The following is a 23,226-nucleotide window of genomic DNA, read 5'->3' on the forward strand; positions in this document are numbered from 1 at the left end:
CAAATTTGTTTTCCTAGACACTAATATGTTTGCACATATGTATGCCACACATATACACTATTTATTTAGGTACACTAATGTTTTTAATTATGTAAATTTGATATTGTGTTCATTTATTAATATAACTTCAGAACTTGAGAGTCAACTATAGTTGTCCATTACCAAGTTTTTAATTGCGTAACTAATTGTACCGTGTGTATGATAAAAGATTTTTCTAAATGCAGAAAAAAATTCTGTTGCATAAGATATAGAATACTGTAAAATTTGATTTACAGAAGGTCCCCACTTTTTACTTATATTAATGACTTATTACAACTAAGTCAAAAGTCCTTCATTGCATATGTTAAGACTGATTATTTTTTTAAATATATTTAACAAATTCGTAAACAACTAATCGTAGAATTTTTTTATTGTAAATAGATTAATTTTCTTTTCATTTTATTATTTATACAATAGTATAAAAAGAAATCATGTTATAGAATTTTGGTTTTCTTTTTTTTATTAAATTCAAGAATTAGTTGTAATTAACAAATTAATTTTGTCGTGCCTTCTTGATTCTTTCCCTCAATCAGTGGCCTTTTCAAATCCACATCAAAAAAATCTAACATTGTAAACTTGTTTATTTAAATTATTAATTTAATTATTTTTTATAATGTACTGAAATGTCAGATTTTATTTTTTTGTTAATTTTTTTTATTTTATGTTTTTTTTAAATTTATAAATAAGCTGCCTTATATAATTTCTATTCATGTTTAAATAATTTCATATTGTAGGAAAAAGAATACTTCTAAAATAAACTAAAAACATTGTATAAAAGTAACATTGATATTAAAAATAATAATTATGTTAATTTGAATTATAACAGAAGCAGACTCGCTTCATTTCCAGTTTGAACTGTAGTGCACATTTTTATTTTGTAGTGTGTATTATAATTATGATTATTATATATATCACATGATGATGTTTAATTATTATAGTTATTATTAAGTTATTATTGTAATTAATTAAAATTGATAATTAATTGTAAATATCATTCACTGAAATATATTTTATCATTTTGTTTCTTTTTGTATTTGTAAATTGTATTTAAAGTAAAAAAGAGAAGAAAAAGAAAAAAAAGATAAATTGATTGGTCTCATGTAAATGATGACTTAAAAGTGATAATGAAATATAGGAAAATCTTATTATAATTTTTGGGTTTTTTATTACTGTTATTAATTTAAGCTTGTATAAATTTAATAGTTTCAAAAACTAGCTCCAAAAAGTAAAATTCGTCAAGGGTTAACATTTTTTTATTTCCAGAGAATTTATTAGTTTACCTTCCATTTTTCCTGTAACAGTCTTGGATTTTAGTTTTCCTTTTTGTTCCATCTACCTTGAATGATCATTGTAGGAAGAAAAAATGTAAGAATCTCCCAATTTTAAACTGTTCATTACTGTTTATTTTTAAACTGTTTATTAGGGCTATTGCCCTAATAAAAATATACTGAACAGGGTTCACAAAATATTGTGCACCCTGAATAGTTGCTGTTGGTATATGTGTAACCTTGAAAAAAATGTACATATTTTTACATATGTAGATAGACAGGTCTTGCAATTTGATAGAAGCTTCTAAAATACTACAATGCAATCTACCACCTCCATATTATTGTTATTAGTTAAATTGTATAGTTATTGTTTAATTGTTATTATTAGTTAAATAATTTTAACTAATGTAACTAACCCCTTATTTCTCAGTTGTTTCAACAGGAATAATTTATTTTTTGTTGAAATGTAATTTTTTAGCTGTTACATTTATTGATTCTCAAGTAACAGTTCCACCATTTCAAAACATTCATTTTGTCATGTGACATACCATCCTCTGAAGAACCTTCATCACTATTGCTTTCCAAATTCATAAATAATGAATCTGTAACATCATTAGATCCTTCAGCTTTCTTGATTCTTATCTTTTTTTTTCACATGATCGCATCTTTTCTGTAATAGGTAACAATTTTTCCTTGCTCTTAACTTTTACATATTCAGTAGTGAATTATTGTATTATGGCCTGGTTCTTCACATCTACCTATACAATTTTGATAAGGCTCAGGCTCAGGCTGTACAGGTAATTTGGTAAAATCTGAGTACTGAAGGTCCTTTTCCTCCAAAATTTTAACCTGCACTGTTTTGTATCTTTTCATGACTAACTAAATTAACCAGTTGCATTTTTAACATGATTTTTAGCTATGAGATGGCTTTTCTTTCTTAATTTTTCTCATGTTTTGTTTCTACAGATGGTTGAAAAGTAGGGGTTTCTGATGTTCGGTATTTATTATAGAAAGTGTTATTGTTTCTAAACAAAACACTTTAAAGAGGAAGATCCTTCATCTTCAGTGTGTTCTTTTGAAACTTTTCAGGCCACACTAATAAGGATGGTGTTGGCAAAAAATAACGTTAACTTGTTAACTATACAAAAAAAAAATAGTAATTTCTTAAGGAAATAAAAATAAAACACAGACTTAATGTATTTTGTTAAGACTACATATAAAAAAGATTTCCTCAATATTTTTTAAAAGTAGGTACTATATTTGCAACATTTCCTTTGTAATTCTATTAAAAAAGCTGGATAATTAGCATCAAAACATCCTTAGGAAAAATAAATTTTCATAGTAATTTGAAAAAGAATTATGATAATTTTGAATGAATTCCTAACTTCTATTATAATTTTGAATGAATTCCTAACTTCTATTTCGTTTTAAAGTTAATCACATCTTTTTGACAAATAGAAGGCAGGAGTAGAGCTGTTTTTTTTTAATGATGTTCAGCAATTTTGTTTTAAACTGTTAACAATATTGCTGAACTTGCTTAGAAATTGTGTAGGTCTTAGAATTCAACCTGTTCCCATGATAAATTGAAGATTACTTTTGTTCTTACAAAACTAATTAAGTTGCATTCTATATTTGCTTTATAAACTGTTTTCTTATTTAGAAAAAAAGCATGAATTTGATAAAATGCCAAATTGAAAGTTTTTTCTTTACCATCCTCCCAGGCCCAGGTCTGCAGTTAAGCATCTACATGGTCCTAGGTGGTGCCTTGCCTCTAATTGCTAAGGCAGAGCAGCCAGGTCCAGCAATGCCATCCCCAGCTGGGACTCGGTCCTTTGTGTCATGCCTCTAACGAAGGCACGCTCGAGGGGGCGCTTCCACCAGATCTCAATCTTTTATTCCTTAGGGGGTCAGGAGTGAATTCTTGCAAATGTAGGTCGAAAAGGACCGGTGGCAGTTTATCCATATACCCAAGTACTTAGCGGCGAGTTGAGAAACTGCTGTAAATTCGCCAATTTTAATAGTTATCTGCGTGATCTTCCTCCTTACTGCCGTAATGATAACTCTTGTCTTATCCCGGGACAACTGTAAGCCTTTTATTCCAATTCACTGATAAACAAGACCAACCGCCTCGTTGGCTACAGCCATTACTAAATCTTCTGTCTTAGCCATAACTAGAAGTGCCAAATCATCAGCGTGCTCGAAGGCACGCTCGAGGGGGCGCTTCCACCAGATCTCAATCTTTTATTCCTTAGGGGGTCAGGAGTGAATTCTTGCAAATGTAGGTCGAAAAGGACCGGTGGCAGTTTATCCATATACCCAAGTACTTAGCGGCGAGTTGAGAAACTGCTGTAAATTCGCCAATTTTAATAGTTATCTGCGTGATCTTCCTCCTTACTGCCGTAATGATAACTCTTGTCTTATCCCGGGACAACTGTAAGCCTTTTATTCCAATTCACTGATAAACAAGACCAACCGCCTCGTTGGCTACAGCCATTACTAAATCTTCTGTCTTAGCCATAACTAGAAGTGCCAAATCATCAGCAAAAGCAGTTGGGATCACCCCTCCCAGGAAAGTCCACCCTGTCATAGATTACTTTCCACAACAGGGGGCCCAGAACAGACACCGCATGTGCCACAGAACCTAAGCACTCTCTCATTCGTCCTGTATACCAAGAACCTATCGTGCAGGTAACTGGACCAAGCACTGCAGATAATCCTTAAAATGCTTCTGTCTCTTGAGCTCCCTGAACACTGAATCCCAACACAGGGAGTTAAACAAATTTTTGATATCTAGAATCACTAGAACCGGAATTAAGCAGGTCCTCCATGTTCCCTCCGCTGGACAAACCTTTTGGCAGCATTTACTGTTGATCTCTTGACTCAGAACCCAAATTGGTGGTCACTAAAACCTCCGTTGATATTAATATCATCCACCAAGCGTGACACAACATTCTTTCCAAGAGTTTGGTGAAATTGTTCATCGGTCAGTACCCCTCTGGTTCATCTTCTGAATCCGGCTTCCGCAAAAGAACAAGTCTGGACTCTATTTACGTGGGTGGAATACATCACTCATTGACTACACGGTTCATAATATCAAGAACTGGAATTGTTACTACTTCAACCACAATACAAATCACCACCTCCACAGGGATTCCATCCGGGCCCAGACTCTTGAGTACCTTCATTTTTTCCTTGCTATAATCAAATCCCGCAGATTAAAAGGGATTATTTCATCCACAGCCACTTCATCCCTCTCTGGTTCAGGAGCTGCCATAAAGAGAGCCACCACACAGTCCCTAATGTTGTTCTCTGGTAGAATCAAGAGTTGCCATTGACGATTTGAGATCCCTTACCCCAAGGGCCTAATAGAATTAAATGTAGGATGCGGTCTATACTCTGGCTTTGGTCATCTGTCCATGATATTCTACAGAGGCTATACTATGTGGTATAGGATTTAAAGTGTTAGTGAAACCAAATTTTATAATTGTAGGTTAAACTGTTTCTTAGTTATAAAGGAAATAGATGCTAAGGCAAATAAGATAATCCCTTTATAAATTTTAGTGTTTTTTTACCAAATCATTTTTCCCAGTAGCAATATTTTCTGTCTATTGTATATAACAGTTAGAAATCTTTGTTTTAAACAACTTGCATATTATTAGCTGTTTGTTAGAAAATTGTATAATGCTTACCATTTTCAGAATTAAGGTAATCAACAGATTAGAGCAAATCAAAATTGTTATGATTCAAAAGTATAATAATTTTCCATTGTAGGATAAAAATGTTGATGAATGAAAATATATTTTGAGCAGATACACACAAGATTTTTATAGTCTACAAATTTCTACTCTTGAATGAAAAATGGTTATACTCAAAATTATTTTAGATCCATCTTATATACTTCAGTTAATAGTAAATAAACTGATTTAAACAAACCAATGTAATAGAAAATGGAAGGCAATACTTTAAAATAATACTACAAATTTGTATCATACAACTATTTATTAACAAATACAAATAAATTACTACACACTAATGTTTCTTAGCTTGAACAGAAGCAGCATTACTAGCTTCAGGTCTAGGAAGTGTCGGATTATACTTATAGGTTTTAGGTACTGACCCACGTCCTGCTGCATTAAATGACATTTGATTTTTTCGTGGTCTTTCTGTATGCTCACTTTGCAATCTCGTCTCTTTCCACCCTGTAATAAAATAAATAATGAATGACATTTTTATTATTCAGGAATTAATCTTTATATTAGAAAGAATTAAAAATTTAATGCTGAATTTCCACAATTATTCTAAGTTTTACTGGGAGAGAAAAATTTTATGTAGATTTTGTTTACTCTTATAAGATTTAATCTTACTTTAATCCATTATTTATAGTTTATTCAACATTATAATCTTTTTAATAAAGTGCAATTCATCCACCATATGAAGTATGCATTAAAAAGTTTCAAATTATTATAGTTATTCCTTGTGTGTTATAACCAAACAGTTTATACACGTCTTATGTTCATTTTTTAACCTAGCATAATAGATGTACAGTGACCGTATCCGTAGCATATGAAAAATGCCATGCCTGACCAGGGTTTGAACCCAAGACCTCCAGATGAAAGGCTGAGATTTTACCACTCTGCCACAGATATTGTGGAGTATAGTATACACATTTCTTCTAATTTTAATATCAATGCACAGCTAGTAGTTTATATTTTATTCTTATTGATAACTTTGTCTGTACAAAATTAAATAAGAATGAGCCAAATGTGAAGCAATATGAAATGTTCAATATTCATAAATTGGAGTAGGCAAATAATCTGAAAAAATTAATGAACATTCTATAAAAGTAATCAGAATATCAAAAGCTCTATTAAAAAAAATAAAATAAGGCTAAAATATTAACAATGGGAAATGTAAAGCCAGCAGCATAATTTACTATACCAGGGAAAAACCAATCATTTGGAGAACAGGGCTCAATTTTTATACTGAATAAAAATGTTTACTTTCTGTTAAAGAAAGTGAAAAATCAACTGATTTTTTTAAAAAGGAAGCACAAATTTCTCATAAGATAAGTCTCAGGAGAGTAATAGCAAAAAAATCTTAAAAGAAACCCAAGAGATCTTTTAATGAATATAATTAGAAAGGAATATATATGCGTACATTTAACTGACTATCATGCCACCAAAGTTACTTTATTTTAATGTAACACATGAAAAATTTAAATAAAAATGACCAATAAACACATCATTAATGATACTTACAATCTTTTATACCTTGAATAAAACCTTTAGGTTTTAGTAACTTATCTGGACTATGTTTAATTCTCTGTTCAATTTTAAAGAAAGAACGAATTTTTGGTATTTTAAACAATGTAACTTGTAATAATGAAATTATATTACTGCACGCCCAGTATAAGAGAATTGCCTAAAAATGATAAAACAGATTATTAATGCAATATATTAATATCTACAGAAGACTAAACTACAAATATTACTTTGGCTTATAATCCTACTGAGAATCTGCTTTATTATAGTTGAAATTTTTTTTTTTACCAATAGTGACACTTGGAAGCATAGTTGTTACCAGTTCTTAAACATCGGAATGGATAGTAGGTGATGATATACTACTCTACTTGTATTATCTTCAAAACTTAATCATGTAGATTATTACACCACTATAACATTAATCACTGTAAATTATCATCACAAGCCTATTTCGTTACGCAAAAGAAAATATATTTATTGCATTTTTAATTAATAAATTCCAATAATAATTTTTTAAGCTTTGCAATAAATACATTTCATAATATTTAAAGATTTATCAATGTTTAATGATACAAAAAAAATTCCTAAAAGCAACGGATTTACTTGTGATAATAAAAAGGTGTTATGAAACCCAAAATCAAAGTAAATATACAACAAACTGTGTAAATTGGTTTACTGTTAAACGCATGCTCTTACTGTCACATTTTTATGGGAATGCTTATAAAATATTTGGTGCTAATTGGCTGACGGTTAACATTTACTGATTACTTACCCATTATGTAACCAACTATCAGAGTCGTTCTAAAAGTTTATTGAATATAACACAAGCGATGTTGGAAAAGAGAAATAAAAATTGTTGACTACTAACACATCTAAAATAAACTTCATGCGAAAGCTAGCTTAATAATTAATTGTCATATAATATACTTGATAAATCACCTCATGTTTCATTGTAAAAAAATTACATTTCAATTTCAATGCTATTTGAACACGAACTTTCATCAATAACGGTATTTAACCCTTAACAGTTCGTTGATTTAATAAAAAAATTATGTCATTTTGCTAAATATTTTTATGTTCATTTAAATCTTTTGTCATGAACATTAAACAAATTATGGTTTGTTTTTTTTTAAATTCGTGCACTAACCTTACTTTCTGATAAACCATTTTAAGGGTTTATTATAATATATTTATACACTTATTCATGGTTGATTGGTAAATGCAGTTGTGTTTAAACAAGCATGTCTCAATAAAATTGTCATGGTCTACAATTTCATCAGTTGTCAGCATTTCATCTAGGACATTATCACCACAATCTAATAATTCAAGAAATATAACTGTCACAACTTACTACGCTGAAGTTATTTATCTCATTGTCAGATTATATAAATTAAAGAGAAAAAAGTAATAACATCAAAGTCATTAGGTTTGAAATTTATCATTCAGTTTTTTTAACCTTTTTTAATATTTCATATCTTGATACTATAAAATTGTTTTATTTTTTATATTTAGTATGATAAGATACTTATTAATCACCAGGATTAAAAACTGACAAAATAAACTATTTATACAAATAGGTATACTTATACATGAATATGACACAAAAAGCTGGGATGACATAACTTTGTAAAGTTCTAAAATGAACAAAAAAAACCCAATTGCTCAGATAAAACTAAAGCTAAATACACTCCCAAGACTTAAAATATAATTATTATTCTTGTTATCAAATTAACACTGACAAAATAATATAGATTAGAATAAAACGAACACTGACCATAAAACAAAATGTATTATTATTATTATTACCAATTAAACTTTTCAAGAAATTGTTTCATAATACTGTTAATCAATTGTGCTAGTTTAGTCCCTTTAACAAAGTGTCTCAGGAGTAGTATGGCCAAAGTAAGTGGCCCCAGCGTTACCTCTACCGGCTTGGATTTTTTTCAGTTGCATACCTCCTAGCTCATATGGCCACTGGAAGTGGCCCATACAAAATCCCATGAAAACTTGCACAGCCACTCAGTCTTTTGGCCACAAAGCAATTCTAAACTCATTATCTGTATTTTACTCTGTCAATAAACTAAAATTATTGTTATTCCAGTTCTGTTTTTACCTATATTAATATATTAACATAATGTTTTTGTGAGGCTTAAACAATTATGCAATACTATGCATTTATTTAAGATTATAAATAAAAAAGAGCTTGTTTAAAAAATTATCGCATCTCTTCTGAAAATACTCTTTTAAAATTTCCATTTCAGGTAATATTCGAGAAAATAATTGCAAGCTATTGACAGCTGGTGGTCAATATGGCAGACAAGCGAGCGGCCACTTACAGTGGCCATACAACCTGAGAGAACTATGCATGTGGAACAAATACAAGTTGTTTGGGAGTGGCAGGTGGCTAATGACAGTGGCCTTTCAAGCTCAAAGGGATAAAGGATTAAATACATTAAACAACTTCAAATTTAAAAATTCTAATGGTATGCAAGTAACAAAATATAGTTTAATATTTTTTTAATAAAATAATTTATTAAGATTTTATTAGAGAAGGTAAATACAAACACTTTAACCCTTAGACCTCAAATGCTTCATACCGCGTCTACTTACCTACTCAAAAATTTCTAACATTATCATCTACTGTGATATGTCAATATTAATTTTTTTTTTAATACAAATTTGTGCAATTATTTTAAATAACTGGTATTTTAAGTAGTTCTTACTTTATTTGTATTTTTTTAGGGTATGATAGTTTTCAAAAAACTCCCCAGGATGAAGGCCAGGCTTATGGGTCCACTTGTTGCACAAGAAAACGGTTTCCTTTCTTTTAACTTTTCTGTTTCTACAAACATCCCAACCCCGTAGGGGAAGACACCTGCCTTGTGATGCTACCGGTCACCACTCCACACCCCCGCGTTCCTAGCCCTGATGAGCTTTAACAGGAGTTATCTTTCGCTCTCTAACTTTTTACATCTCATAGTAATAAGCCAAGCCTCGTTGGGATGCCACTGATGTAAATGCCTTGGTAGACATTTACATCAATGATTTATAAACTCAGCTTTTGCCTTTGCTGCAGGCCTCATCTGGACATCTTGAATGACTAACATCATTGCCCTCTGAACTACCTGATCAAGTTCGCAGAAACATGAACCTCGCGCCTAGTTCTATATTTAATAGAGCCAATTCATGTGTAAATATCTCATAAATTCCTTTTTATTCCTAGTTCCCTTAGTGAACTCAACTTCAGTTAATACCCCTGACATGGTGTTACTACAAACAGCACAGCCTTGAGAATTACTCTTGGGATTCAAATATATAAAGCGAGGCCTCCCATTTTGTCTTTCTTCTTTCTGTAGATGATGGCCACCCTCTTTTCTGACCCTGAGTATTCTGGACATCTCCCACTAGTTCCTTGACAATTATTTGGTGAAACCATTTTTGTTTGACAGGCTGTTTTCCAATTTCTTTTTGTTTATTATTATATAAAACATAACTATTTACAATTGCAACATCTAAAAACAAAAAAAAAATAATTTTCTCCACCACTTTCCAGAATCCCTAATAAAACTATAAGCAGCATTGTACTGATCAGTCAGATCGACTCCCCATAAATTCATTATACTTATTTATAACTACTGGTTTTGTAATTTATTTTGTATTACCTCCTTTCAAAAGTTTGATTACTATGGTCATAATAAGTACAAATCATAGTAATGTTGTTTTTTCACACTAACATCATAGCATTATTGCTGTCTTTATTATTATTATTAACATATGCTTTTGATTCCCCTTTTTTCAATTTTATTTTTTTAAGATCTTTTGGGAGTCCTTTACTATTTAACATTAACTGTTCTATGAACAGTTAATGTTAACTGTTCTATGAAGTTCGAGATTAAATAGTTCTAAACTAAGGTTATAACTTGAATAAAATGTGTCGGTGTAAATGTGGAAACCTCGACCACTTGTACAGTCTATTAACTTTACTACATATAAAACAATTCAGGATGTGAAGGGAAGATCTGACCGACCAAAGAATCTGTGGTTTGCAACCATAATAAGATTCAAAGACAATTGTATAACCAGTGATTGATTCAGCTAAAACATATACTTGTTTGCCCCATTTTGTGGGCTTTTTGAATTATATATCTTAGAGATAAACCTACCTTTGTGCCAACTGTTGGTTCATTAATACCGATTGCTTCACCAGGAACATAATATTCTCTAAATTTTTCACTTAAATACTCAACAAAAGTTTTAATTTTTTGCCCTCTGGTAACAACCTCAACTTGTGGAGGTTAAGATAAGTGTAAGTTCCAGAAAATTTGAAAGAACTTATCTCTACTAAGAATAGCTGATAGTTTAACCATTCTTCAGAAAAATAAAATTGCAAATCAGACTTAGGATGCATACTCATGTTTAAATTACTCCAAGAAAAGCTTTACATTCAAGTAGAGTAACATCTTTCTAAACTGTCCAGATAGGCAGTTCTAGAAGTGGTGTTATAATAGAATTTTTGTAGCAGCATACTTGTTAATTTCTGTGATTATTTCCTGTAGCAAATTGCCAGAAAAAAGCAACTGAAAAAACTGAATTGGATCATATTTATTATTTTGTGATCCTTGAACCAGAGTATAGAGAAATTTAGAAAAACCAGGAAAATCATCGCAGTACACATTATATTACACTAAAACACTCCATCCATCACCTCCTTCTCCTACCTCACTCACAATTTCATCTAATTCATTCTAAATATCTTCATCTGTCCATAAAGATGGAGAACTAAAAATGTCACTATCAAAAACTGCATTAATAATTTCATCAGCATTTAGAACACACGAACAGGAAGCCATGATGAATACATAAGCAAAAAAGAATACATGTATAGGTTAAGAAATTGATGCACATAGCCTAAGAAATAATACTCTTGTCGATGTACTAATATGCAATGAGGTTTTTGAATTAGTTCAAAAGAAAGAAAACTGGTGTTTTAATGAAAGTCGGGGCTATCTCCTCAGTAGAATTAAAATATGCATGCGCACAAGAACTAAGAACTAATATGCTACAGTCAAGAACTAAGGGTTAATGTTATATACAAAAAAAAGCTTTAAGAAAATTACTTCCATACAGACATGCATAAAAATAATAAAAAAGTTGTAAAATCTTACGCCAGGAAAATTTATGGTGAATGGAAATATAATTAAAGGTATACACCTGAGCAAATATTTCACCAAAAAATGATTCTGAGTAGTAATCTTGCTTGAGTCTGCACCGATCTGAAATCAAATTTAATAAAAAAAAAAATTATTAACTAGCAAATAAAAACTTTTTAACTCTACTTCTATTTAACTATCATTTATGTTGTTAGAAGGTTCTTTATTCTAAAACAGAATAAATAAATGTGTTAAAAAGGAAAATAATGAGAAATTATTACTGTGAAATTAAGATAGGACATTCTGTACTAAAAAATTCATAATTTTGTTAACAAAATTAATGATACTTCATCATAACTTTGGTAATAGAATTACAAAGGATGGATGAAGTAAGGGAGTTAATCATTAATTATAAAGAAGTTAATGTAGAGATTGGTATGTGCAAAAAAGAAGTAAACTAGAATCAACAGTAAATCTGAATTAATTTTTTTTTAAACATATGCAGTTAAATGTAGACAATGAAAACAAAACCAAACAAAATTGATTATGAATCTGATGTGAAAAGTTTTTGAAATATCAAGGGTTATTTCAAAAATGAGTCAAATAAGTTGTTAAAAATAAACTGATAGCTCTAACAACATGGTAGAATAGCAGTAAAAATGAACATATAATTTGATAAAAGTTATCTGGTTTCTGTTACTATAGAGAAACAATTGATGAATCATGGAAGAACCTGATAAATGAGTCTTGTAAGACACTAGTTTCAAGACTGAATGCACAATCAAAAAACTAAGTAAAAAATTAAAGAAAGAACTATCAAACACTTTATAGCTACAGCATTTAGGGACCACATAACATTAGAAGTTTATTATGAAATGTAGAAGAAGCATTAGAAAGTCAAAACCAAGCAGGATGCTTCTAAATAATATTGTTCTTCAGGTATGGCTCCAAAGGCTTTCAAAGGCTTTACTTAAAGTTGAAGTGGGAAATTTCCAAATTTTCACCTATAGTCTGCACTTAGATCCAGAGCTAAGTTTATGATTGCTAATTTAAGAGCATAAATGTAGTACTATATTCTGTAAACTTCTCATTCATTTTTATTCTTCTCATTCTGCAAGTTCGTTCCAAATGTGTTTTCAGCTGTGATATGATATAGATGTGTTTTCAGTCTTAGTCTATGATAGAACCATCCATCACATTTTTGTTATACACTAATATTGTTTTAAAACAATAAATTTTTACCGATTACGCTTAATGTTTTATTTTAATAACATCTTTAATTTTTATAAAATAATTAATCAACGCTTTATTAATTAAATGCTATTAAATAAATAAATCTAATTCATTACCTCAATAGAAGCAAGCATAGAGGCACTGGTTATTACTGGCAACAAATAAAACTGATCGGGAACTGTAAGATCAGTAAACCAAAACAGACCACCATCACGCATACTTTTAACCGGAATATTTGCCATCTCACGTAGACCCCAGAAGAATGACAAAAACACCGGAGTCTATACAGACATAAAAATACGACTATCTTAACAAAAGAAAGTGATTAATATTTATTAAAAAAAAGGAAATACAACCTTCCACTGAACAGTATATACAGAGTAAGTAATTTTTATCTCTCTTAAAACAGTAACAACACTTTTGAGGTTACCCTCATCCTCAGCTGTTTAAACTTATAATACACGAAAAAATATTATAAATTGTCAAGAATAAAGTTTGCTATTAAATAATTAAGAATAATTCCTATTATTTTAATCAGAACATTAATTAAACAGACTTATTTATTAAAATGACCAAATTCAAATAGATATTTAATTAATACCAGGTAAATATTAATTCCAGTTAAAAATTGAACATTTCTATTTTAAAATAATAACTTCAATAGTCAGAATTATCCAAGAATACATACACATCATTACAAAAGTGGAAAAATTGAATATCACTATCTTACTATTAACAAAGAATACTAAAAATAAATTATTTGAGCTCAGGAGCCTGCATAAGAAAACATTTTTCTAGATAAATTTTCATTTATTTTTCAACATAGTCACCATTAGGTTTTATAAACTTATGCCAATTTGGTGCATCAATTTATCAAACTCTTTAAAATAACCATCTACAGTGGCAATAACGTCATTATTGGTCAAAAATGTTTTCCTCCAAGCCATTTTCTTGGGTTAGCACACAAGTGATAATTACTGGGAGCCAGAAGAATGTTGAGAAATTTTAACTTAATTCATTGATTTTTGCCATTGCAATGACTGAAATGTGAGCTGGAGCTTTGTCTTGATGGAAAAGCTCTTTTTATTGTCAAATGTGGTAGTTTTTCCTTAATTTCATCACTCAGATGCTGCAATAGGGTTGCATAATATTCTCCTTTATTGTTTCACCCTTTTAAGATAATCAATGAAAATTATTCCATATAAATCCCAAAAAAACAGTTGCCGTAACGTTGTTAAAGGATAACATCATTTTCACTTTTTTTGGAGCAGTTTAACCTTTTTCAACCCACTGTTTTGTCTCAGGAGTATAGTGATAAAAATTATAGTCTACATAAAAATTCCTCTGTTTTGTATCGAAAGAACTCGAAATGATCATTTGTAAAGTTTTTTCGGCACTATTTTTGGTTCGATGTAAGCAAGCACAGCACCCATCTAACGCACAGCTTACTCATGCAAAATATTGTGCATTTGTTCTGTAACATGACTACAGCTCTGCTAACTCGTTCACTGTTACTCGTCTTAAACCTTTCAGAATAAAGTATTTAATCGATGCATGAATTTACAGTTTTTCCATTTTCTAGAAGCACCCTAATTTTGACTCTGGCAGATTGTAAATATTATACTTAGTGATGCAGAAACTCTTATAGTAAACTAATGAAGAATGGAATCATGCGATGCCATTAAGAAGTTAAGGGTGTTTCTGTGTGAGCCTTGGAATTTTTCACCCCACCTTCATATTCATTTAATTTTTATTCTATTTTAACATAAAAGCTGAAAGCATGTGCAAGGAACACATGTGATCAAAACATTAAGCGTATCCTGGTTTCAAACTTGGAAATTTGTGGATGAAAGGCAAAAATCTACCACCTGATCAAATAAGTTGGAAATTTTTTGTTAAATTACTTAAATGAATAATTCATTTTTGTTTTTTTTCACAAAGAATAATAAAACTATTCAGGAAAGAAGGAAGAGAGAGAAAAAGTGAAGGAAGAAAAAGATATAATTAATGTTATATTACATTAATGAAAGGAAAATATAGGAAAATATATAATGGTGGGAAAATTTTAAGACAAAGGAAATAACTGTATTTTTACCTTATAATCCTCTGTGATATTATGATATTGTTTTTAAGACAATAAAATCTAAGATTTTGATTAACCATCGTGTATGACCTGTAGACTGCACAGATAAGCTTTAGTAATCATAGTAATGCATGACGGTTATCAAAATCTTAAATTTTACTGTGTTAATCACAATGTCACAGAGGATGATTATAAGATAAAAATACAATTATTTAATTATTTAACGTTTTTTAAGGTTTTTCATTGTGGGTTTTTGCAAAATTTTTCATTTTATTTTTTATCTATTACGTTTTAAAGATTGGTAGGCCTGTACCCAAAAGTGGGACAATCATAGACTGATGATGAAAGTTTAGTATAGTTGACCAGGGCAAATATTTTATAATCCACATAATAATATAGCCTTGCTGGAATTAGAAGACTTAGAAACATTCAAAAGCCATTTTGAAAAAATATAACTACTGCAGCACCCTGTGGCAGCTTATAACCATAAAACAAATCTAACAACCTCCTTTGAGGTGATACCTATATAATGCAAAAATCCTGCATCAAAATCGGCCAGCTGTTTTGAAGAAACACATCTACTGCAGTGCCCCCTGGTGACCTATAACCATAAAGAATGTCTAAGAACCTGCTCTGAAGTGATACCTATGTAATGGAAAAAACCACACTGAAATAGGTCCAGAGTTTTAGAGGAAAATAGTAACAGACATATAACCTCTTATCCCAAACACATATACCGTCTCTGTTCCATTGTGGATAAAAAGAATAAACATGATTGATATAGCAAGAAGCAGCAGCCATTAAGGAAAAACAACAGTTCTCTTCAAAAAGATATTTAAAAATTACAAACCTGGGCCAGCGGTATAGCAACTTGTGATAAAGGATTAATTCCTTTTTCTCTCATCAAAAGTACTAAATCCTGTGTGTATCGAGCAGCTGAAAAAAAATGAATACAATTTAACTTAGAAATTTTAAATGCAAGAAAAATATGGCAATGATTATAGCAATCAATGCCACTTGAAATTTTAAAAAAATGATTACATTGCTATTCACAGACATTGTTATATGTGAATGAACAGATCTGGAAACATCTGGTAGGTATAGAAGTACATTTAATGTATATAATATTTGTTCAATTTGTGGTTTTTTGCTTGTAAAATTAGGGTGTTTATAAATTTCATATTAGTTAAGCACATAAAGTTCTTGAGTAATGGGATGTAAATAAATTTACAAACTGCGATCAATGTTTTTGTACATATGAACAATTTCTATGATGTTTTACAAAAACTAATTTTTTTTTGGTATGCATTTGTGTTACATGAACAATTGAATGGTGTTACATGAGCAATTGAATGACCATCCTATCAACACAGTGGACTATTTAATTTAGTTTAATTTTAATAACAGAATTACGTTTAATAACTTCCATACTTTTTTTATACCATAACAAATAACACTCTTCAATAACATTTGGTGGAGATTTTCATATGCTACAAACTCCATGCACTATGTACATTAGTTTCGGGCAATGACATTAGAAATATTACTGGATTCCAATGAAAATATAAATAAAGATCAATCAACTTTGATTTACACACTTCAAATTATTTTTATGTTATTTGACCTGTAACCAAATAAACATGGTAGTTGAAACCAACTATCAGAATGTGATGGGACTAAACTACTTCTAATTTACTAACATTTATTTTGAATGTCTCACTTTTTAGTAAAATTATAACTTCAAATATTTAACCATATTGATTTCTTTACTGAACAATCTAATTAAATTTTAAGTAAAAATTACATTTATTTTCATTGTAGACTAATTTGGCCTGAAGTACAGTGGTAGACTATAATATTAAAGTAAATGACAAATTTTTAGAAAATTCATTCTCCAAAGCCATGGCGTACACCGGCTTTTAAAATGTGGCAGGGTGGATAACATAGTCTTGGAGTTTTTTAATTATTTTCATTTATTTTTTTTCTTAATTTTATTAGAAGATACAACTGGCCTAGGTCGATCCAGAAAAGTCTACACAATATAAGTTTTTTATATTTAATAATGATTTTATATTTTGAAAACACATCAAAGAGTCAGACTTTGAAAGAGATTCAGTTTTGTTTTAAACAGACCTATAAAATAATTTCTAGACAATGAAACAGAGATTGCAAATGGTTGAAAAACAAGGGAGCCTAAACAGAATGTTGTTGGATTATAATGAATAAAAACTAAAAAAAAAAACCTTCAATTTGTTCTCCTCTTTGACGTGCTTGATTAATTTTTTCTTGTATTTCTTGAAAATATGGTTGATTATTGGCTAATCTTGCTGCATTTCTCTGTGACATAACTACTAGAGGAAACATTGCACTCCTTACTACAACAGTACCTGAAAAATTAATATAGAAAAAATTAGATAATTTTAATACTTATTTAAAACTAATTTCAAGAGTATTGATAATATCAATTTCCTTTTATAAAAAACACAGTAAATGGATAATAATGAAAGTTTTTTGAAAAAAATTTACTTTTTTATAATATATGCGTATAAAATTAATATTCACGGCTATAACACATATTTTACCATTATTGATGTAAAAGTACATGAACTGACTGAAAATACAAATAAATTTCAACAATAATTTTGGCTGATAATCTGCTATCACATATCTCCATAATGTGAATAAATAAATCTCTCAAATAAAAAACAATTTATTTTCAATTTGGTTTTTCTGAGAAAAGATACGGAATAGGTAAACAAACTATTCATATTGCATAATATAAAATTATATGGAAATATATTTCATTATGAGATCCAAACTGGAGTGATGTTGCTAACTTGCCAATATTTGTAGTCAAGTAAAACAAGGCATGTTTTAAAGTAAGGTGTTATGAAGAAAAAAAACTGTAAAACATGAACAAAGTTCATTACTTAAGCATAAAAACTACATTTATTTAATATTTTTCTATATAGCTGCCTTCAACTTCAACACATTTTTTATAATGTTTCACTAACTTCTTCAATCCCTCTAAGAAATTTTGCTGCCAGCGACTTAAACCACAAAAGAATGCCATTTTTCAATTCATTTCATTGTAAACCTTTATTATACAAGCCACTGTTTAAGATGAAGAAAATGAAAATATTCGCTGGGAGCAAAGTCAGGGCTATAGGGTAGATAATTGGATATTTTCCAACATAACTTTTCCAGTTACCTCAATGTTTGATTTCCCATGTGTGGCCAAGTATTGTCATGCAAAAACAAATACTGTGGAATAATTTCCCGTCGTTCGTTTTTTATGGCTCTTCTAAGATTTTTCAACAGTTCACAATACATATCGGCATTCACAGTAGATCCATGATCACTAAACTTGACAAGCAAGACATACTTTTTGTACCAAAAACCAGTAGCCATAAGCTTCTTTACTAAACATTCTTGTTTGAACTTCTTCAATCTAGATGATGAATGTTGCCATCAACCTGACAGCTGTTTTATTTTGACATTTGAATAAGAAATCCCGGTTTCATCTTCAGTAACAAGCAATCTAACAATTCATCATCTTCATTTTCATATTGTCACAAAATTCATGTTCTGCAGGAAATTTTTTTTCCTTTTGTGTGCGCATGTGTGTGCGCGTATCAGTTAACAACTTCAGAACCCACCTGGCTCACGATATTTATAACCCAATTTTTCAGTCAAAAATTCATAAATCAAACATTATGAAACATCAAAAATGATTGTGACTTAGTTTTTTAAATTTTTTATTAACTTTTTCAATCAAATCATCCATTATCACAGACAGCCGGCCGCTACATTCTTTATCATGATCATTTATTCACTCTGCTTGAAATGAACCAATGTCTTATTTTAGCATTACTCATAAAATTCAGCCTGTAAATATCACAAATTTGCCTGTGAATTTCAGCTGCAGAATTGTTTTATAAAATAAAAAAATAAAAATCAGATTACTCCTTATACACTAAGCAGAATCATCAATTATAACATCCAATAAAAATGGATGAATATAAACAACAAAATGACTAAACTATTCTTGCTAATAGCTGATTACTGATTGAAATAATAGAGCTACACAGTGCAAATGGAAGTAGAATGCAAATACAAAACAGATCTTACTTTAAAATTACCTTCGTAGTTTCAAAAAAAAAAACTTATCAAAAAATTCCATACATAATTAATAATATTTAACATGAAAATATATAATAAAGAATACTGGTTAACGTAAAACATTATTCATGTCTTGATTGATTTTTTTTATTGTATCTTACAGTTACAATTGTAAATATCATGGATGTTTTATTTGAAAATTTTTGGTTAATATAAAGAAATATAAGAAAACCTTTTTCTAGCTTTTACATAAATCTATAAATAAATCAGTTAAAAAAATCTCACAATCATTCTTAGATGTGGTGAACCTACTCTTTATCTGAGAGAAGAAAGAAAGAAAAAAGTGGTATAATACATCATCTGTAATTGTGATTGAATCTTCAACTATTCAGTGCAGTTGATTACTTTGAGAAAAAAACACCAATATTAATATTGATAATCCTTGTAATTTGCTATAAAGTTTATGAAGCTTAAAGAAAATTAAAAACAGTTTTACTGATAGTGGATTTTCTTTGAATTTAAAAACAGAACATTCTAAAATGTTTTGTCTCAAATCAATAATTGCATTAAATGTTTTAACTTTTCAATGAGTATGTGACATGATATGATATGATAAGTATGTGACATGATGATTTCAATGAGTATGTGTTGATAGTCATCAACGAGAATGTAACTTCGGCTCCAGTGTTAATATATAGCTAAGTCATAAAAACAGTGGAAGTTAAAGTTGTTCAAGTGCTGATGAATCTGAAAAAGTGAAAAAATGATAACAAAAATTTACTGATTCTACCTCCATTGATATTCTTCAGTTGCTGAACATTGTTTAACGATTGCCCAATAAACAATGGTCAGCTATCACTAAATGGTACAATATTATGAAAATAAAATAGTGTATAGATCTGAATAAAAAATAAAATTAGCAAAGTTCTAATGAAAAATTAAACCATATGGATAAATGAATCATTCATATGTAAGTACATAGTGTTTACTGCATGTTTTACTATAAACATAATTAATTTGTTTTAGGTACTCTCTTCTAATTCATTTTACTTCACTCTCATGTTATATCTTTGTTCCTTTCCCTAGCACTTATTTGGTTAACGTGAAAAACTAATAACAGGTTCCTATTGTGTCATATAAAATATGAAACATTTAAAAAGTTAACAATTTTTTTTCCAAAAATTAATAAAAATATTTACCAATCATAATACACTCCCACCATGGAAGTCCAAGACTGATATGTAAAAGTTCAAATCCTTGTTGAACCATTCCAGCTGGTGACCAACCACCAAGACCAAGTTGCTGAAATAGAGGCTCTGAAAGTGCTCCAGCCTGGAAAATTAATAACAGATTAAAGAACATGCTGTGAGACCTACTGAACTAATAATTCTATGAAAATTTTACACATACTGATATTAAAAGTTATGAAATAAATAATTTTTGTTTATTATTGTACAAATGGTGAATGCAAAATCATTGATCAGTAACATGCTGTGCCTATCCTTTGACTAAAGATTACCTTAAAACTACAATGGCTTTATAGTTTAAGAAAGTAATAAGCACCAAAAGCCTAGAGGAGGCCTACGGCCTCCTCTAAATAAAGCTAGTGTATGAAATAAACTAGTTTATTTCATGCTATAGCTTAAGGGATAGACAGTCTGTCATTATTCACCGTTTTTCCTAATATTTGATCCCTCCTGCTCTTTTGGTTTCTTTGGTTTCTTTGAACCTAATCTGTATTTTTGCATTAAATGTGAGTCTCAATTTATGCGATTTCATTATACGCGGAAATTTCACAGAACATCCATGTAAATTGAAGGTGCACTGTATAATAGATTTACATAAATATATACATAAATTGATATAATAAATAAATCTAAGAGTATAAATATAATTGAACCAAACTTAACCTATGCTTGCTGCTCAAGGTTAGCGAATGAAGCTAGCGTATGTTAAGTTTGGTTAGATTATATTTATAATTATTTATTTATTTATTATATAAATTATATTGTTAATTTATTTATTTTCTCCTTTCAGTGACACCATCTATCAATTAACTAACTACAGATCAGCAGAGGGCATCTTCTTGAAAAAGTACCCACTGTATAATAAATTTATATATATATATATATATATATATATTAAATTATTCTAAAAGTATAGAATCTAACCAAACTTAACCAGTTAACCAGTTAAGTTAGCAAGCATAGGTTAGGTTTGGTTAGATTATATTTATTATATAAGGTTAATTATAATTTTAATTTATTTATTTTCTCCTTTCAGTGCACCATGTAACAACTAACTGACTAACTAAAAATCAGCTGTGGGCATCTTCTTGAAAAGAACCAATTACTCTTAAAATAATATTCACTAAAGAAGATATTCTTTTTCTTAAGTAATATTTAAATTAACTTTTTTAAGTTAATCTTTTAAGTTGTTATCTATTCTTTCATCAAGCACAAAGGATAATTACAAAAACTGGAACTGGTAAAAGGCTTAATGCCCTTTTCCAATGCAGTATCCAAATAATCTCTTGATTAATTATTTTATTGATGAGAATTCCTTTCAAAATAAAAAGATCATTATATTTAAATTTGTGTAAATATTTTTACAACATTAGACGCATATGAAATAGTACAAAAACTTACAATACTCAAGAAAAATGTCTTATTTAACTTGTTCTAAATATTATTGTGCATCTAAAATCTTATAAAAGTAATTAATAAATACATAATACAAACACTGTCGGTTACAGCAGGTGGTGATGGTGGATCTGGAATTGGAAACTCTGCTGGTGTCGCTATATTTATATTATCACTGACAACATCTGTACTTAATAATCGTACAGAGCTGCTGGGTTTATTAATAGTTCTTGAAAATGTTTGTAGCCCATATAATAATATTCTCTTCTCATTTATTCGTAGATAATTTTTAGAAATGTGTAAATATGACACATTTTGGATCTACAACAAAATCAAAAATATTAATGAGAACATCAATAGTAGTACATAACTCACTTTTCTTTTTACTAGAAAAAAAAAACTTAATTCTTATTCAAAGCTAAGGTTTGGATGAATACAAAACTTGATGGAATAGAACACATGTCACAAAATATATTCTCAATTTGGATTAAAATTCATTCACTGACAACAGACATGATGTTATATGAATGAATGAAATAATAAAACAAGAATGACCCAAAGCTACCATTGTTAAATGAGAATGGTAAAAACAGACTAACATAATACACATTTGCAACCCAATCAAACTGGATCTAAATATATAGCTGTTTGATTAACTGATAAAAAAATTAAATATACAAAATACTAATTGACTAAAATCCCAATAAAATAATTTTATCAAAAAGTGTTAAACTTAAACTGCACAATTATTATAAATTACAACTATTTACACCTACTCAAACAATTAACTACCTTAGCAATCAAGTGCTGCAATAATTATAAAAAATGTGTAATGTAAACTGAAACTTTAATATAAAGATAAAGCATATTCAAAACTTATCTTACCTTATACGAAACTGTCTCTAAAAACTTCTTATTTCTTAATATGCATTTTGATGTACCAAACATATTTATTTCGTTTAGGATTCGTATAAAACAACTTAAAATACAAACCTAATTATAAACCATCACAAATCAATAATACGTGTTCACTTATTAGGCATTATAACATTTTTTTATTAAGGAAAAAAGGGAGACTATTAAATTCCGTAAATAAGGTACATTTGTAAAATCACACTTTCCGAAACAACATAACCTCTAAAGTTCAAAAATTTGGCTTGTGAAAGAATATGACCTTTGGACAAGATATTAGCTAAATTAATTCTGTGTTTGTTAATAATTTCATCATAAAAATTTAATTCTTATCTTTTATAGGGATTATTTTAAACGATTTAAAGTACCTAAAATTATAAGTAATTATTGTTTAATTAAACTAAATAAATTTCCTAGAATGACGGGAAGTACAATTCAACTTTTATTTATGCATAATTAAGAATTAGTGAGCAAATTAATTTATAACACGGATATGCTTGTAAATAACACTTTTAG

General features: G+C 29.3%; 1 protein-coding gene across 3 annotated transcripts; it reads right to left on the reverse strand.

Moving 5' to 3' along the window:
• Window positions 1–5,287: 5,287 nt before the first annotated feature.
• LOC142329192 (mitochondrial inner membrane protein OXA1L-like) lies at window positions 5,288–22,953 on the reverse strand. Of its 3 annotated transcripts, XM_075373587.1 has the most exons (9): window positions 22,684–22,950; window positions 21,898–22,119; window positions 20,356–20,488; window positions 17,278–17,421; window positions 15,885–15,970; window positions 13,068–13,232; window positions 11,734–11,841; window positions 6,566–6,728; window positions 5,288–5,506 (listed from the first exon to the last, which is right to left on the reverse strand). In XM_075373587.1, exons 1-9 carry the CDS (start codon window positions 22,744–22,746, stop codon window positions 5,337–5,339), a joined length of 1,254 nt encoding a protein of 417 aa, XP_075229702.1. In that variant the 5' UTR covers window positions 22,747–22,950; the 3' UTR covers window positions 5,288–5,336. The 3 variants fall into 3 exon arrangements, with proteins under 3 accessions (XP_075229702.1, XP_075229703.1, XP_075229704.1); XM_075373588.1 differs by lacking the exon at window positions 6,566–6,728 and having other exon boundaries at window positions 22,684–22,953; XM_075373589.1 differs by lacking the exon at window positions 13,068–13,232 and having other exon boundaries at window positions 22,684–22,952.
• Window positions 22,954–23,226: the final 273 nt, after the last annotated feature.

Source organism: Lycorma delicatula, chromosome 8 (genome assembly GCF_047948215.1).
Source record: "Lycorma delicatula isolate Av1 chromosome 8, ASM4794821v1, whole genome shotgun sequence".
Classification (NCBI taxonomy): domain Eukaryota; kingdom Metazoa; phylum Arthropoda; class Insecta; order Hemiptera; family Fulgoridae; genus Lycorma; species Lycorma delicatula.

What these genes read in the sequence shown, in the direction of transcription:
- LOC142329192 (XM_075373587.1), bottom strand. Translation starts at nt 22,746, where the DNA reads ATGTTTGGTACATCAAAATGCATATTAAGAAATAAGAAGTTTTTAGAG. An exon ending in TAGAGACAGTTTCGTATAAG is followed by an intron (nt 22,120 to 22,683) that starts GTAAGATAAGTT and finishes ATTTTGTTGTAG; the next exon opens with ATCCAAAATGTGTCATATTT. An exon ending in CTATGCTTGCTTCTATTGAG is followed by an intron (nt 11,842 to 13,067) that starts GTAATGAATTAG and finishes ATTTGATTTCAG; the next exon opens with ATCGGTGCAGACTCAAGCAA.